Source organism: Canis lupus, chromosome 30, assembly GCF_003254725.2.
Source record: "Canis lupus dingo isolate Sandy chromosome 30, ASM325472v2, whole genome shotgun sequence".
Taxonomy (NCBI): Eukaryota; Metazoa; Chordata; class Mammalia; order Carnivora; family Canidae; genus Canis; species Canis lupus.
In genome coordinates, this window is record NC_064272.1 from 16,128,659 (window position 1) to 16,148,114 (window position 19,456).

The 19,456-nt window shown below is 36.6% G+C and overlaps 1 protein-coding gene across 4 annotated transcripts in view; it reads right to left on the reverse strand.

The window, feature by feature from the left end:
- ATP8B4 (ATPase phospholipid transporting 8B4 (putative)) overlaps positions 1-19,456 on the reverse strand; it is a 243,207-nt gene that overhangs the window by 40,573 nt on the left and 183,178 nt on the right. For all 4 annotated transcript variants that reach the window (XM_025472826.3, XM_025472825.3, XM_025472827.3 and 1 more), the window contains 4 exons: positions 14,592-14,707; positions 11,415-11,579; positions 10,297-10,408; positions 8,413-8,518 (listed from right to left, as the gene is read on the reverse strand). In XM_025472826.3, the coding sequence (XP_025328611.3) occupies positions 8,413-8,518; positions 10,297-10,408; positions 11,415-11,579; positions 14,592-14,707 (499 nt within the window). The remainder of the gene's footprint in view (positions 1-8,412; positions 8,519-10,296; positions 10,409-11,414; positions 11,580-14,591; positions 14,708-19,456) is intronic.

Consider the following 19,456-nt stretch of genomic DNA (forward strand, 5'->3'; position numbering starts at 1 on the left):
AACTAGGTGTTCTCACCACATTTAGCATATAAGGTTGTCTGAGCTTCAAGTACTTCAAAACCACTGATCTGGCATGTAACATGTAATATTGTTAAAAATCAAAAAGAGAAGGACTAAAGACATTTGATGACATCCTCTAGGAATTGCAGGACTTTAATATATAAAATAAATTTATTAATTTGCAGAACAATGTTATATGATCTGGCTTAAAACAGCAGTCCTTTAATAAGCACATTTTCTAAAAGTGTAACAATAAAACTAAATGATGGCATATACTGAATTGGCATAGTCATAAGGATATAATGGACTGTTTTAAGTGAAAATTGTACTCATCAGCTCAAACAATAGAATAAATCTTCTGGGAAAGAAAATACAGACACTGAATGTAGAGGGTCATTCTAAATGGAAACTCCTTCCAATGCCCCAATTAGCAGTAGAAAAAGTTCTGCTCACACTCATCCATGGTCACTTAACATGGTTGAAGAGGCGCTTTACCTCTTCAAATCTTAACCTCTTCAAAATGGAAAGATAATACCTTTAATGGAAGAGAAAGTTCCTCTCTGAGGACACTCAGATGACAGGCTTTGAAGTAAATAGGGCAAGCTGACATGACTCCAGAACTTTCACCACAACCAGGGAGCTACATGGCAGATACTCCCTGAAGATGAGTGCCAAAGCCAGCCACCAATATGGTAGGCTACAACTTGCATGTACAAAATGAGTGCCCAAGAGCAAATGAGGAGCGGGAGACCAGAAAATGGATGTTTTGACTTACAGCAAAATGCAATGTTTCCCCAAAGCCTCATCCTATATAGAAAACATTTATTAAAATAGTTTTATGATATAAAAAGAAGAGAATGTTCACTGTGCAAAAACAACCAGTTTAACCCTTAGCTTTCTAATTATTTGAAAATGTAACACTAATTGTTTATATGTAAAGTCTAAACAAAAACAAAACACAACACACACACACACACACACACACACACCCTTATCTTCTGGCTCAACATCTCCTTCTGCTGTCCAGGACCATAAGCACAGCCTGCATTTAGGAACCCAAGGAGCCCAGAGTTTACATGCCCTGCTCCAAGAGTGATATCAAGCATTTAACAATCAGTCCGTAGAATCAAAGAAAAAGATTTATAAAGTCAGAGTGCTATGTGTGAAATTTAGGGAGTTAAGGTGAGGGGCGGGTGGAGAACAGACAAGAAAAATCATTGCTTAGTGGGAGAATTAGACTTTTATATCAGATAACCGTGTCAAGGAGTCCTCCTAACAGTCATGAAAATTTACTGTCCCATATAATGAAGAAAGCTAGAGAAACAAGCTCCTCAGAAGCGAGCATTTCTCTGACAATGGTGCAGAGCTCATAAACTGGGTCTTAAGAAAGCACCAAAGGGCAAACATCTCCCGAGGTTTCCTTTTTAGTAAAGTTCTCACTCGCTGTATAAATGACTCAATCTCTGTTTTCCCCCAGAGCATAAAAACATTCCAATGAAGGGTGAAGTTCATGAAAGTATTGGCTGAAATTCTATTTACTTAGGATCTTTTTCCCCTAAACTGTCTTCCTAACATCTCCAGGCAGAAAAGGGACAGTTTTTCTGGCTTGGCTTAAAAATCCCACTGTGTTCCCTCCACATGGGCCACCCCTCCTCACCAGATGGGGCTCACACATTTTCAGACCTTCACTCATGCTCTATAGCTATCATTTCTTTCTCTCCCTGGAATTTAGCTCTTAAATGCCAGCTGGTACTCGAAAAAACAATTTATTAGGAAAGGGAAAACTATATGACTCCCTCTATTGAACAGAAACTACATTTTTGCAGGCATAACACACAATGCTTAATCACGTAACACAAATAACAAATTCTAAAACAGAAAAGGGCCTGTGTTCTCCCATGCGGTGTAATGAAGGGCAGTCTATTAGAATGCTGGCATGCAGAAATGCCTTAGCGGATGAGGCAACTGTGGCATTCACAGCCCGGTGCCACTGTAAATACAGCAGAGCACAGTTGGACCCACGGTGGCTTGCATGCACTGTATTAAAAAAAGCGATGGCATGCTCATAAGACACTCTGAGTTCAAACATGACATGGACCTGTTAGGAAAGGAATTGAAACCATGGCATTATGTTTAAAAGAAGACAATCCTGACTCAGATATAAGAGCATTGAGCTTGGACCCTGGAGAGCTGCGCTCAGGCCCAAGGTCTGCCTCTGACATCTTGTGTGCCCATAGTTGAGTGATTTGACTTCTAGCCACTTGTCAAGTCAGTTACAGACCCAGCATAGAACTCAGGTTTTCAAATTCCTAGTTCTCAGTTACCTGCACTAAGCTGGTTTACATATAGAGTCAGCCACAGGCTCTCTCTAGGACCAGAAAAAGATAGTGCCAGAGGAGCAGTTAAGTATCCGGATAGCACCACACTGGCAACAGAAGAGAAAAGGAGGAAGCCCATGAAATTTTTATTTCAAGCCCTAGTTCCATCCCTTACTATCCATGTAGTTTATAAGATACTCAACCCCTAACGCTGTGTTTTATTAGAAACTAGGTGAATGGGACAACCAATCAGACTGGTTGAACTAGCTATGAAAACTTGGACAGCTGAACCAGTGTGTACTAGAATATTGCCAAGATTTCTTAGTACCCCAAAATGTTATGGTTTATGATAGAAACCTAGCCTACTAAAACATTTTGTCTGAATGACTAGAAGTTGGAAATGAGGAATGAGATGCATTTTCTTTGGCCTGCACAGTGTTTTTAAAAATCTGTATGAGTTTATGGACATCATGTTGTTCACCTTCACCAAAGGCTCCACCACTATCTCATGTCTTATAGCCTAGGACCACAAAACTAATGTTACCTGCCTGGTTCTGGAGCTATTTGCATTTGAGAACTCTGCTCATTTAAACAAGTAACTTTCTACCAAGTAGTGCTCAAAAAAGTGCAACGTGTTTTGCTGATTAAAGAAAAAATATCAATTCCTAGGTAGAACACTGGAATATTTCTCAGAAGCAGTGGAGTAATGTCATGGTTTAGTTATAGGACATGAATTTTTCCAACAAAACATGGGACCAACACAACAAAAATGAAACACAGAATGAGTTCACCTGTCAGCTCAAGCAAAATTATATTCTCATCTGTCTTCCTTTGGGCAGAAGACATATGTATCAGTGAAATGTAATCAATGTAGTAATTTGCAGAGAAATCATAGCTGGGTTTAATTGTAGATTTCTGGGCATGTCTTTAAATTAAAAGAGTTATGGTGGCAAAATTAACCCAGGACTCAAAGTGCCTAAAACAGTTTCATGACATTAAATTTGAAACAAGCCACACGCATGATATGCATAAAAATTATATATCCATGTTTGTGGAATAATCTAGACACATTTGATGGGTTTAAATATAACCATTTAGGTCCTTTCCTTCTAATAGCTACTGTCACTTAGATCTTGGTTTTTTGATACACTTTTTTGGGGGTTGTTTTTGCATGAACTCCTACTAAACTCAAAAGATAACACAAAAAAACTGAATGGTGCAAATTTATGATTTTAATATTTCATTTCCCAAACTGTGGGTTTAGATATAAATAGCCCAGATTAGGATTAGAGAGAACACCTTTGGCAATAACTTTTCTTGGGTTCTCTATTTCCCCCAATCCTAGTATTAAGAAAATGCATACTACAAATGTATTCATGCCATTCATATAGAATTTTCTACCATGCATTGCCTCCCTGTCTTAAACTCTGAGAATAAGGCTATCTTCAAGTCTGAGTTAAAATAAACATAATTTGCTAGTCAGTTAAGCAAAATGGCCTTAAGGGCCTGAAATAATTAGCCTAGGCAGAAATTCCTTATTTTTCCCCTCTGAATATTTTTTCTTCTCATTAAAATATCTTTGGATTTTTTCCAGTTATGAATTGAACACTATTACAATTTCAAATAATAAGAGAGCCATAAAGAACAAAGGAAACACAATCCATAATTTCAACACTCAGAGATAACCACTGTATATGTCCTCTAGAGCTGGATGGGTAAGTAAAGGACAGATATTGATATAGATGTATAGTGTTTTATACATATGCATATATAAAAATACATACTTTATTTGAAAAAAAGGGATCATAATCTCATTTTTCACTTAAATATATCATGGGCATCTTTCAATGTCAATAAATACATAATCACTTTTAATATCTGTATAGTATCCCACTGCCAGTATATGTCATAGTAATCAACAAAATCCCTTGTGGCTGGTATTTGAGCATTTTCTGATTTTCAGTTATAATTGATGCAGCAATCACTATTTCTTTATATGTATATTCAGACATTTATCCACTTGTTTAAGGACAATTCCCAGAAGTATAAATCATTGGATCAAAAGTGTACATATATGTAATTTTGAAATATGTTGCAAGTTTGCCCTTGAGAAAGCTTCTACCAACTTATACTCCTAACACCAATTTATAAGAATTCATATTTCTCCAGATTCCTTCCACATAATGGCAGTTATGCCATCTACTTAGTCACCCAAAAGTAGCTGGATAAAATCTTGAGATATTAACTTTGGTTTCATACCCTTCTGCAATCACCACCACAATCACAGATGACCCTCTTTACTCAGAAATATACCTTGTCTCAGGAGATTTCACAGAGCCAAATACAGAGGGAACAAAAAAGAGTCATGATCTGGCTTTTTAAGTACCGAAATAGACTCTTGAAAGTCATATCAGCATTGATCTTGAATTTCATTAATGGGCTTTGTGAGAGGGAAGAAAAAAGGGTTCTCCAGTTTTTATAAAACAATCCTAAAAGAAATCAGGGCATAAATGTTACCATAAAGAGAGTAGAAAGTCCATCCTAGTCTAGAAGAAAGGGACTATGAAGAGAAGCTTAGATTTTGGTGATTTGTTAAAGAAATCTGGGTCCTAACTCATACCCTGGACCAGTAGTGGATGGAGGAGTGTGTGGGTAATCACACACTTAATCCTCAGATGAGTTTTTTGGAATCTGAGTATGGAATAGTTGCCACTGAAATATAGTGACAAAAAAGATACTAGAGTAAAGGGATTTCAGGAACAGAAGTGGCCACGTGGGAACACAAGTCTTCTCAGATACACAGAAGAGCAACCACACTTGCCTTATTTCCCCATGAGCATGTGGAAGTAAGCCAAGAAGGAAGCCCAAGACTCAGAGAGACCGGAAACCAGAAAGGGATACAGAAGTGGGAAGTGCTAGATGCCAGTAGGATAGATGTTGAGGATCAGTGACAGGTGGGGCAACTGGGCATCCTAGACTTGAACTAAATTTACCCCGAAGTGCCTAGTTTAATTGTTCTCTCATCAGGCAGAAAAGGGGTTCAAGTTCAGTTTTATAAAATTTAAAGAGTTTGTTCTTGCAAGGTTGAGTGTATTCTGAGCTGTGAAAGTCAGACAAGCTAGAAACTGACATAGCTTCCTACTTCTCTTCACATCCAATCAAATTCCAAGTTCTATCTGTTCTACCTCCACAAGGGCTGTCAGTTTCATTCCACTCTTTCAGTGTCACTATTTTAGTTCAGCCTAATCATCTCTAAACTCAGGTATTCCAATAGCCTCCTAATGTATCTCCCCGTACCATTCATTTTCCCATCAAACATATTCCATCTATCCTGTCACTGGAGTGTTATTTCATAAATGTAGAATTGAGTTTGTTACTCTCTGCTTAAAAGCCATCCACATCCACCCAATAACGTTAAGGTGGAGTAAAACCATTTTCACTTATCAATCAATCACCAATCTGTTCTGAAAAAAATGGTTCCCTCCCTTAGTTCTATCATACACTCTAGCTAAAATATGGACATTGCTCCTAGAAACATGATTTCTTTCATGTTTCTATGCCTTCGTGTGTGCTGTTCTATCAACCTGCAATATCTTTATCCAATGTAACCAATTGAGGAAGGGATCCATAAAGGTTGTTATAGAGGTTAGTGTATTGGCTTCAATATCTTAAGAAGGTTAATAAAAAATATAGATTGCTCTATGATTAGAATGTATAGACTCACCACATTTTTGTAACGTTTGTGTTATGTTTAGCAACAATTACATCAACTGGATGTAGAAAGCTGATGTATCATGCTAGTTAGAAGTTGACTGCCTGTGTCTTTGCACAATACATATTGAGAAATCTTATTATTACTGATATAATTTTATTATTTATATAATTTTCATAGACTCCACAGAGTCTATTGGGGAAATGTTAATAAAAATAGTCCTGGTTGTGGGAACAACAGCTGAAGAAAAGAAAAAAGGGGGAAGGGAATAAGTAGAGAGAGGGAAAAGGAAAGAAAGGTACTCACTGAATGGCTACAATTCTTTACATTCTTACCTCTTCTAATCTCCTGAATAAAATAATCTACAGAGTAGGTATTCTTATATTTTCCCATTTACAAATAAGGAAACAAATCAAAGAGAGTTTGAACAGAATATTTAATGTAATTCAGCCTGCCAGTGAATACTAAGCTGAGATTTCAACATGAGTCCAACCAACACGAAGCCCATATCTTTCCTCTTACATCTGCCGTCTCTCCCTGGAATTTATTCTGCTCTCATCATTACTCTGGTGTGTGACCTCAAGGGAAGCAGTAAGATGCCTCAACAACTACATTTTTTATATCAATCATTTAAAAGTAATAAGAACACATCCAAGATATGTTTAGAGAGACATGTGGCAAGTGATTCGGTGCACAAGCTCTGAGGCCACGCTAGATTCAAATACCAGCTGAACCACTGGCCAGTTGTGAAACTTCAGGCATGTTATTCACCCTATCCATGCCTCAACTTCCTGATCTGTAAAATAAGGATAATGATAATGCTTACCACTGGGTTGCTTTGGGAATGAAATGTAATACATATATCCTGCTTATAACAGTGCCTGGGGGCACTGTCTCAAGGCATTTAGCACTAGGCACATTACAGTCTAGATCTGCTCACATCCATCTTCCTTCATAAAGAGTTAAATTCCCAAAAAAAAGGTCATTTAAAGATATTTTCTTAAAATAAAACATTTAATTGCTATTACTTAAAAATTATTAATATTTCCCCCTATTTCTCAATGTATTTGGCAAAGACATGCCATCTCGGTCATAGCTTCTGACCAGCATGTACACCAGCAGTTTTCTACTGGAGGTAAAATAGTGTGGAAGTCAGGAAATTTGATCTACAAGTAGAAATTGGTAGTGCTAATAGTTAAGACTTCCTTTCTTTTCAAGGCTCAGGAACAAAAGTGTAATGATGGAGACATATGAAGGAAGCCCATAGTGCTCCATTGTTGCATTGAGGGGAAGCTAGCCTCATCTAGAATGTAGCAAGATACAACCAGTTTGCTTCTAATGCAATAATCTGCTTGGCTGGACCCAAAATGGATTGAGCTTAGAGATGCTACTAGAAGCATTGATAAGCAAAAATTGTTAAAAGACAGCATTTTTTAAAGTTCTAGGAAAATAATTCTGCATACTTAAAATGAAATAGCAAAAAAAAAAAATGAAATAACAACAAAAAAAAGAAATGTTATTTCTCAAAAAAATGTTATTTCTCAAAATTTAATGTTTTTCCACTCTTACCTAATTTCAGCACTTATATATTTTCTGGTATTTGCAGCACTTACACAAATTTCACATTATTCTATGTCTCATAAGCATTATATATCTGGGTTTAATAGTAATACCTACTTTCTTTAATGCTGAAAGACTATTTCAACTTTCCATACCATATCCCACAGCTGTGTTTTTCAAATTTATCTGATCATAATTTCATCTAGGTGCTTATGAAAATACAAATCCCCATACCCCATCCACTGGAGAGTCTTAATTTAGGGGCCAGAATGAAACTAGGGAATTCCTGTTTTAAACAAATGCCCTAACTGAATCTGATCACTCATCGTATAAGAGCTAAGTACTCACTAATGCTTAGTTTTAAAGGATAATTCAATGTAAATAATTTCAATTCCTTTTCTAAAAATACTTGGAAAATGTTGGAGGCCTGAAGACAATGCTTCACAACTGATGTCAAAACTATCTTATGAATAGGAATTTAGGAAACATGCAGAAAGAATTCTTTTTTTTTTTTTTTTTTTTATTTTATTTATGATAGTCACACAGAGAGAGAGAGAGAGAGAGAGAGAGAGGCAGAGACACAGGCAGAGGGAGAAGCAGGCTCCATGCACCGGGAGCCCGACGTGGGAATCGATCCAGGGTCTCCCGGATCGGGCCCTGGGCCAAAGGCAGGCGCCAAACCGCTGCCACCCAGGGATCCCCAGAAAGAATTCTATACTAAATTAAGGCCACAGAACTATAAAGGGCCTTTCTACCTTGTCAACTCTGACCTTCCTTTCCCCTCCCTACCTCCCTTCCTTTCTTCCTTCCTTTAGCACTTACCTGAGTTCTTCTCTGACTTCCACTGCTGTGTTCCCTGATATAATGAACACATCTTTCATGTCATCAGTCAGCATGTTGCAGGCATAACCAATGTTGATGGCAGTTTCTGATACAAAATAAAACCCACCTCAGTTAGAACATTACTTAATAACATAAGTACCTTTTTCATAAAAGTTTTGAGGCATTACCCCTTAATGTCAGAGAGAATGTGATAAGTGATAAAATCCAAGAAACCCAGAGCTAAATTCAAAGACTCTTTCCATGATCAAATTCACCACTTGCTAAATCCATGGAGAGGTAGCAACATCTATGAATTTTCAGCCTTCTCATATGGGTTTTGAAAAACTTCTTAATTCCCAAAATTAGTACTTATGGAAAAACCCTAAGGCCCTATAATATAGTGAAATATGTAAATAAAAAACTTTTTACCTGAAGTCCCAAATACTGCTTTGGGACAACTAAAATACTTAATTTAGCTATTATTCAATCTGTAGACACACTGAAAAAATTCAAATTTTTCAACTGAACAGCAAAAATGTTCTTATCATAGCTTTATAGTTCTCTGATGTGCAACACTGGCAATTTACCATTAAGCAAATTAAATTCGGAATTTGTCACCTCAAAGACCACCCAGGACTGCTGCTACTAGGTAAGTGGAGAACTACATGATGTTGAGCAGTCCTTCCTCCACTTCTATAGAACTGGACACTTGAATAGTTAGGTAATCCTTCCATCCTCAGTAGGGTCATTTGTTTTTCATTCTATTGAGTCTTTAGGCTCTCGCCAAATTCTGTGGGATAATTAGATTTGCCCTAAGTCTGAAGGCAATTGATAAAATCCTAGCATATCCTTTGTATAAGCCACAGAAATGAAAGCCAAATAAGAATAAACTTGTGGATATTCATAACTAAGTGAATAGTTAAGAATGTACCCACTGATCAATATCATACTCTAGGAAGTCTCTACTAACACACCACAGAGCTCAACTCTCTACTGTTTATTTTTTGTAATCAGTGATTTGGGTGAACACATGGAGAACTGATGTATCATATCTACAAATCCTCCAATATTCTAAAAAAAATATGTAACAAGTACATAGAATCTTGAAAACGTATGTGTGCCAATTAACTAAATATTCTGGTTTACTGCTGATGAAGCATAAAATCATTTTTTTTTTTTTTTTTTTTTTTTTTTTTAGCCATTACTGCTAGCAGTAGATCCAAAATCTACTGATCCCTGTTTCTTCTTAGGAAACACAGTAAGCTGAACATAATGACTCTCTCTGCTGACTTGGCATTTTGTCATGTCTGAAAGTGGGTCAGCTCTCATTGTACCACTACATGGGCAGTCTTGAAATTTAGCCTGGTTGCAGTGGTACCCCTGTGGTGATTATTAAAATGTCAGAGTATTTCCACACCAATGGATAAATAGCTGCTTCCCTGAATCTCTCCAAAGCCTGCCCACCATCCTGATCTTGTCCCTAATTACCCCCAACTCCCTACCATCAAGAAACTAAAGCAGTAGTCCTGAGATCTCCGATATCTTGCTTCAGTGCTATGCCTCTCTCTGTCCTGATTGGGGGCAGTGTTCATGTGAAACAAATATTTTTTAATACCATTGTTGCTTACAGATGAAAGTACTATATTTAAAAAGTAACTGAGCTGAAACCCAACTGACTTTCAGGGTATACTATAAAAGATAATTCGTTTTTAAATAATAAACTTTTGTAATATATTAGATTTCCTTTTCTTATTTCAACTCTTTCCTATGTGAAGGGCTGCATAAATGTGTAATTCATTAAGTTTTCTGGTTAATTCAAATCTTACCATAGAAATTATTGCCCTCCCCCTTTTAAGACATCATCAGCATCCATTTTCAATTTACCTTGTTTGTCTCCTGTTAGGACCCAGATCTTAATATGGGCTAGTGATAAATTTGTAATTGTTTCAATAACACCCTCTTGTAATTTGTCTTCTACAGCAGTGGCACCTAGTAGCTTCATTGAAAAATAGAGAATACCTTATGTTAATACAAGCAAACAACATCCACAATATTTATGCCTTTAAATTACAGAGTTTAGAGGTCAAGGAACATGAATTGAAGATGGAAGTTATGATGCATTGATACAGCAAGCATCTTATTATATGCAGTGATGGTTGGGAAGGTCCTCAAGAGGAGATTCCCAAACCAAGCCAATTGATAGTCACACCAATTAATGGCAGAGATCCTGGAGGCTAGAATTTTTATGAGGAGTCTGATATGCTCAGTAACATATTAGCATAAACATCAGAAGCCATTTGGGCTTCTAAGAACTGAAGAACTCCCCAGCTGCTTCTCCACTTATATCAACATGGAAAGGTCCAAAGGAGAGCCCTAATCTCAAAGTAAGGATCACAAAAAAGTTGAGACATCATCTTAAATCAACAAACAAGCAGATGCCATAAACTAAAAAGTGAAGGGTCTTATATAATATTTCATACAGAGATGAATATAAAACATGCTCCTCAGTACTTCACAGTAGCTAACCATCCTGATCACTGGGGCCTCAGGGAAGAGCAGTTTTTAAAGTAGATCATACTCTGGGCAGCACAGATATCATCAGAACATCATGGCCTAGGATGGTTTAGAGCTACAGCCACTCTTCATGGAAAGCTTCCTTGCTCTAAAAAGGTAGATCATAAAGCAGGGAGAGGAAAAAAAACAAAAACAAAAGCATAACATCAAGGACATACCAGAGGATAACAATCAATAAAGATACCACTGTCTTCTACTTTGGAGAAACCTCCAATTGTATAAGCCACTGCTAATAGAAATAATCCTCTAGGCTCTCTAGGGCCATACATGGCAAACTTGAAGCCAATATATAAAGCATGACTCAGTGTTTGAAAAGGTAACATCTACTATGTGCAAGATGATTTAGCAATGGATTATTCCTATACTAGATCTCTAAACACATACTATCCCATCTGTAAATACGAACCATCATGCTTCTAAACTCATACCATTAAATCTCTTTCAATCTCTTCATATAGTCCAGCTATCCGCTCATCCCTCTCATCCATGAGCGCATTTGCATCTTCAAGCATTTTATGCCACTCTTTAAAGTACTTGTCATCCAAATCTCGGTACGCAATGGCCAAGGTTCGAAGGCCTTCCCCTGCAAATTCCTGCCAAAGCAGACATAGATTTAGGAACCATCACAGAACAGTAATCATGGCAATAACAGTAATAACAATGGGTAAGAAGTTTTTCACTTAAATTCATTTTGTCCCAAGAATATTGCTTAGCTATCCTGACCCCCAGCTTTTTAATCCTCTTGGAAATGGGTTATAATGTTTATATTTTGTATTTTATTTCTTTGGGGTTAAGCCCTCAGGGGAGCTAGCCTTCCCTTAAAGACAACCACAATGCCTGCTGAAGTACCCTAGTTGAGAAGTGATCAACCACACCCATGACTTGAGATATCCATTTGAAGAAACATATATTGGTTCCAACCTATCCCCTGCATGAAGGAAGCACTCCGTCAGTAAGAGAGACTCAGCCTGTGTCATGGCACATAGCCCTAAACTTTCAGAAAAGAAGAAAGGATCCTCAGGGGAACCATAGCTCTTAAGTCCAAGGCAGGAGCTCTCTCAAAAGATGACAACATGACATGTCCATCTCGTCGTGTTTCCTCTAATAATATAGCTATGTCTAAAATTAACTGAGTCTTACTTCTATTTATGCTTGAAATCTTCCATAACAAAAATTTAAAGTCAATTACAGATAAATAAACAAACGTTGGTCAGGTAACAGAAGCTGAAGCATACTAAGGTTATAATGATAACCTCTAGGAGCAAAAGGGAAAGTAGGCAAAAAAGTTATTACAGAAGTTTGCTTCTGGGAAGCAAGAAGTAGAGGATGACTTACTTTTCATTCTAGCTCATCTGTAAATATTCTTTGTTTTTGCTATATGAAAGTTTTATTTCAATAATGAAAGCTCTTAGAAATTTTAAGAACACCATCAAGTCAGGTTATTTCTTAAAATTACTATTTTTGAGAAACTGATTTCTCTGGAGATGGTACTTAACAATTGGTTAAATGAATTGAAGATCATACTTCTCCTTTAGTGTCTCAATAAGCTGACAATCTCAAATGATACCTTTGATGCTTTATCCTCCTAATAGGAAAAATAGATAAATAAAAATGGGAGACTGGTAGTTGCTAAGTGTCTCACACTAGTCACAATAGCTAGAAACATAGGTAGACTGCTTTGGGGAAATGCTAAAAACTTCCCACTTCATCTAGGCCTCCAGTGGTCATTTTATGGGCCTTTAGACTGCAAGTGTTTTTTTAAACATTTCTGCTCCTTTGGGCATTGCCACTGAGCATATCTTCTCTGTTGTGTTTTGGCTTATGGAACAGACATAGGTTTGTGACCAAGCACAAGTTAAACCATGACACACCCTAATTCAGTAAATGGAAAGAAAATTCAGTGCATGCTGCAATAATGTGGTTTTGCCCACAGAGACAATGGGAAAAATTATCCAAATTTATCTTGTAGGCAATTGGTAGCACTTTGGACATTGTAATCACATTTTGCAAGACCACCACTAGGTCCCCTACTGATCTGAAAATCTAGTTACTGCCTTGTAATGATCTTTTGTCCTCTTAATTCACAGAAACACTTCTTTGCCTTGCAACAGCACTGGGCATGACCAGTGCTTTCCTCTCTGTTCTGTACAACAGTGAATCAACTCCAACATGGCATTACAATAGGGGACAGATGATTTAAGTTATTTAATTAGTGAATGAATCACAAGTTTAATCCTTAATGAGCATTTGAGCAAGGTCCTTTCCTACCATTAAACAATTCAAAGTCAATTATTAAATATAAATTGAAAACCTCAGAGTTTAAAACCAAAATGAATAAAGTGAATGAAGCAAAGAGTAAGTCAAATTTTATTACCTGGAAAAATCTCTTTTGCATAGAAATGTAAAAAACAAAAAAACAAAACAAAAAAAACAACAAATAAGGCTTCCTATACTTTAGCATGAAAGGAAAACGTATGAAAATCCAAGGCCTTTGGTGTTTGAGCAATGGCAAAAATTAGATACTTATGATTCCAATGTTGTTTTCATAAAAAAAAAAAAAAAAAATTTAACAAGACCATGCCGGCCTTCTGGAAGAGTTTAAAAGAAAATCAAGAATGCCCTATTGGAAAGACAAAAACAATAGCTACGTTTGTAACCAATATTATTAAATCATCATTCTTTAAACTTAAAGTCAGGCAGGGTTTTTTGTTTTGTTTTGTTTTGTTTTGTTTTATTTGTTTGTTTGTTTTTTAAAGATCCAGGGAATGTTTTATATTAAATATAGGGCTTAACAAAGGACATGAATCCTCAATAATTTTTTAAAGGAGAGAAACCAATGAGGATATGAGAGTTTTGGCCAATTGCCCTTAAAGTTCATATTCAGTTAAAGGGAACCTCAAATAAATATTACAGAGACACTTGAATCTTCAGGTTTAAACCAGGTTAATATTCATATTAACTCATAAATTCTTGCTGTTTTACCAAAAGAAATTTTTCAAAAAGTACTCCTGCTGGCTTCAGAAAGTTTTTGTAAAGAAATTACGCATAGTCTCAGAATATGTACATTTGGTAGCTTCAACCTGGAGAATATAAGTGACTCATCCTGATTTATGACCTGAACAGAAGGACCCAGAGGGAAAAGTTGGCTATTGTTTTCCCCTCAACATCTAAGCATTACCTCAAGCTATTCCCTGGGAGTGGTCATAAGAAATTCCATTGGTGTAAGACACATTAGAACCCAAGGGGAAGCAACTGTCTTGCTCCTCTTTCCAGAACCAGTCTAGTGTCCAAGGGAAGAAGCTTCAAACTTCAGGGAGTTAGAGCAGGTTTCCCTAGGTGTCCTGAGCCTTTCTCTGGCCATAGTTCAGAAACCTACACTCAGTAGCTACTTCACAGCTGCTGTGTGTTAATCCATCTGTGGTAACACTGAAAAGACTTTCAGCAGAGCAAATACGGTGGTGTCAGTTTCCAGACATTCACTGGCACAGTTTCCTGTGCTTTCTATTTCACAAGTCAGATCATTTAGCTGATATTTTAAAAACAAGACCTAATCACAGGAAGTGGCCAAAGGGCCTCTGTGCTAACCTTCACACAGAGGCACTTACACTGAGATGGTCTGTTGTCAAATTCAGAAGGTCTTCATTGGATGGATGAAGTTTTTCAAACAGAATAGTATCTGCTCCTTTGCAATAAAGCTTTATTTGTCCTTCTGGATTCCGAACTGAAAAGAAAATTTTTTCATAGTAGAGAATCAATGAAATCCATCAAAACTCAACTTTCCTAAAGGGCTCTAGCCAGGAAATCTGGAAATGGGCATATTGTTTTAGCCAGTAGTAAAATATTCAGTGCCTTTAATTAGAAGGTCACTAAGTCACTTGGCCTTATTCTTGTTCTATCAAATTAAAAATATTCCATCTATTGGAATCCTTTATTTCCCAAACTCGGAAACAAGTGTTTTTATTCTGCTGTGTATGACCTTACTATTTTCCTTGCCTACTATTTTGAAGGGTTGGTAAATTCAAATTAAGCCTTCTGGATGGATTGAATAAAATTGAGAGCTTTGCCTGCCTGCCTTCTGATGCAAAACTCAAGACCTACTTTAGGAGTCAACTATCATTGTTATGCCAAATGATCTCCACATTGAATTTCTAGCCACTCCTAGCCATGGTTTATGTGCTAGTTCTCCATCCTTGCTGATGTTTTCCTTTATCCTCTTTACTCATTGAAAAAGTCCTTTCTTTTTTTCTTGGTGGTTGATTTTTTTATCACAATCCTGGCATAAAGCATACCTCACAGGGAGCTTTCAAAATTAGTTTCTACCTTCTTTTAACTGGAAGTCTGTATCAATTAGGTATGTTTTAAATCTGCCTCCCACCTCAGGTTTGGGAATGACAGCCCTGATGAGGATCTCCTTCATTTCTAATCTTTAACCCTTCCCCTGGCTGTCCCACATATTGCTGTCAAATCTTTATTCAAACTACAGAATAGAGACGCGTGGGTGACTCAGTGGTTGAGTGTCTGCTTATGACACTCCCAGGGTCCTGGATCAAGTCCCGCATCAGGCTCATTGTGGGGAGCCTGCTTCTCCCTTTATGTCTCTGCCTCTCTCTCTGTATCATGAGTAAATAAATAAAATCTTTGTAAAACAAATAAACTATAGAATATTTGGCCTACATTTGTAGGCTTGATTTTACAGCTGGGCACATATTAGGTGCTTAATTATTCGTTAAATGAATGAATGAATGAATAAATGAAAGAAAGAAAGAAAGAAAGAAAGAAAGAAAGAAAGAAAGAAGAAAGAAAGAAAGAAAACATGACATGACATGCCATGACATGGCAATATATTTCTTCCCAGGAACTACCCACAATTTAAGACAACTTTCTAGGTCACACCTTGATGATCTGAACTCTGACTCTCACAAAATTCATCATGTCAAAAATTGTTACATTTTTTCTACTCAATTATACCTTTTCTCTAAAAATAGAATGCCTCAAAACAAATGAACATAAATGCTGACTACAACTAACTTAACAGAATATAAAATTTAGAGCTTGACTTAAAGGAATATAAATACCAAAGTATTAATTTCCCTTCTTACCTTTAACTACTCCTACTTAAGACTTCATCTATTCTAGTTTCTTCCTGGCTTTGAATGTATTTAATGTAACCTGGAAACTTTTTTCTATTGAGACTTCTCTAGGGCTTGTCTTCTCTCCTAAAACTCTTGGTCAGCTCTCCTAGTTGCCAGAACTCATGCAGTTCTTCTTGTACTCTGGCTCTAATTACCCACATTAGGGAAAAAGATAAAAAAACATATATAATCTAATTGTTCAAGCTGGGGAGGGGTGGGGGACAATTAATTCTAGGAAAGGCTTTTCTTTGCTTCTCTTCTACAGCAATCCAAATTAATAATTTCTCCCATATTTTCTCTCTTCCATCACCAGAGCTATAGAGGCCAAGTATGTGCATCCTACTTTTACCAGTATGGATTTCTCTGTGACTGTTGTTTTGTTTATACTCCAGGCTAGGACATCAGTTCTCAAACTTGGTCTCAGAACCCCTATACACTCTTAAAAATTTTCAGAACTCCAGGGCTTTTTTAAAGTGGGTTTTATCTATCAATATTTACCATATTAGAAATTGAAGTTGAGAAATTTTATTATATCAATGGTCTTTTGACACTAATTATTATAATAACATAACTATTATAATAATTATAACAAACATTACATATTAACATAAATAACATTTCTATGAAAATAATTACAATTTCTACAACAAAAGAATTAGTTTGGAGAGTGGCATTGTTTTACATAATTACAGGTCTCTTTAATGTCTAGCTTAAAAGATAATTGGATTCTCATATCTGTTTCTGCAGTTCAGTCTGTTGTGAACAGCTTTTATAAAACTCCACAAAATACTCATGAGAAAAAGAATGAAAAAGACAAATAACATTAGTATTATTATGAAAATGTATTTGGCCTTGTGTATCCTCTGAAAAGTCCCAAGTTTTCTAAGGGTTCCCTAGACCATACATGAAGAACTATTGGTCTAGGAAATCACAAACCAGTTATGATTTGTGCAAATCCCTTACAATCTCTTCATCTCAGTTCCTACATATGAAAAGGGGATATTTAAACACTAACTTCTAAGGTCCTTTTCAATCTACATTTTTCTCATTCAGTAAAGATTTTCCATTTCTTCCATGTTTTTTCATAACTCAATATTAGCACTTTTGAATTTGAGTTTGTGTAAACTCAATTTTATGGAATCTTGTTAAATTTTACTCACTAACCCTTTCCTTTAGCAGCTCAGCAAATTTTATATCTCTTCTTTCAAGGCTTCTAAGTCACTTCTGTTAGGAAATCTCAAGACTAATCAAATCTCACCCATTTCAGAAGTTAGTTTTTTTTAAAACAAATTAAAAAGAGAGGCATCTGAGTGGCTCAGTTGGTTAAGCACCAGACTCTTGATTTCAGCTCAGGTCATGATCTCAGGGTCTTGAGATCAAGCCCCACATAGGCTCCATGCTCAGTGGACAGTATGTTCCAGATTCTTTCTCTCCCTCACTCTCCCCTGACTCTCTTTCTCTTTCTAAAAAAAAAAAAAATTAAATTAAATTAAAAAGAACATAACAGTTTTAAATGGTCAAGATAACACATGGGCAGAGTCTGGACAAAAGTCATAGATTTTTAGTAACAGATTCTTTTGCCATTGCCAGTCCTTTATAAATTGGTGTTCTTCAAAGATTTTCCTAGGATCTAATTCCCCTTCCACTCTCCATGTAGTCACACTCATTTCTATGGCTTCAGATTCCACTGGCAGAAAGATTGCTTTTAAATGTATATATCCTGCCCAAATCCATCTCCAATGCTCCCTTCCAATCTGTACATCCAATCACCAACTAGATATCTCCTTTTAGATGTGTACAGGCACATCAAACTCAAACTGGACACACTCTCTTCCTCCAATAACTAGGTATTTCTCTTGTGTCTCCATCTCAATAGCCGGCTTCATCATTTATTCGGTCTCCCAAATCAGATATCCAGCCATCACTCAAAGCTCCCCTTCCACCACCACCCATACATCCAACTGCAGCCATGAATTTCTCTTTATCACCTTATCTCTTGGCTAAATTATCATATTAATCCAAATATGATAATCTTACTCATTTCAATCCTGCCTGTCTCCAAACTCTTGTAATCCAGACAGAGACATCTTCACATTACTGCCTAGAATCTTGCAATAGTTTCCCTCTGCCCTTAGATCAAGTTTGGACTCTTAACATGACATAAATAGGAATCATCAAGACCTGTCCTTTTCCAGCCTATTTTCTACCCTGCTTCACCATATTTTCCAGATGCAATCACACAGAACATTTTTCAAGTCCATGTTTCCCTTAGCTTCAAGTCCCTGGGATGTGGTAGGCACTTACTAAATATTTGCTTAATTGGGTTGGATTATAATTATGCAAAATTCATTGAAAGCAGCAGCTATGCATAGTGACATCAAAAGAAAAAAATCAGAAATGGCTTCCAGGTTTATGCTATAAGAGTAAATGCAATAACAACACTGTGAAAGGTGATGAATAATTCTATTTTGCCATATCTCATTGGATGGCTGTTCACATATCCATACAGAGAAATGTCTGTCATATGGCAGTATAATTTGTATTTTGATACTCTAAAAAGTTTAGAGTTGAGCAACTCTTACTAAAGATCTTGCAAGGGTTTTTCAAGGAGCTAGCCAAATTCATTCTTCCTTAATGTTTATGTGCCACTTGCCTCTATTAATAAGTGTCATTGAATTTTATCTCTGTATTTTTATTTATATAATGAGAATTGGTCTTTTCAAATTTGTATAATAAGATTTATATGTTTATCAATATAGTAGGTTCTGTACCCTCTGATGAAATTATTTATAGAAATCTATTTTTAGATAACTGAATTAAATCAGGGCTCTTATCCTGGAATGAAAGTAGTACTAATATCAAAACTATACACTCATGATTCAACAAATAGATCCTCCCTCAAAAAAAGGAAGGAGGAGAAAGGAAACAGAGGTGGAGAAGAAAGAAGAAGAAGAAGAAAAGAAGAAAAGAAGAGGAGGAAATAGGGAGGAGAAGGAAGAGGAGGAGGAGCAAGAAAAGGAGGAGGAAGAGGAGGGGAAGCAGAAGCAGCAGTAAATATCTGAGTCCTCACATCAGGGTGTTGTCCCCACAGACCAAGCCATGTGACAATCATGAGACTAGTATTGTTTTTTGTGCCTCATTATCAAACAGAGATTTTTCTTCCCTAGTGAATCCCCTCTTTTGAATTCCTCCTGATTAAAAACCAAACAGAGCCAAAATAAAGCCCACAAGCTTCCATGCATTCTGTGGTGGAACATTACCTTTCTTCATATGGGATCCATTAAGTCAGACATCTGAAGTTTGTGGTTAAGCTGTGATTTCTCCACAGCCTGTAGTGG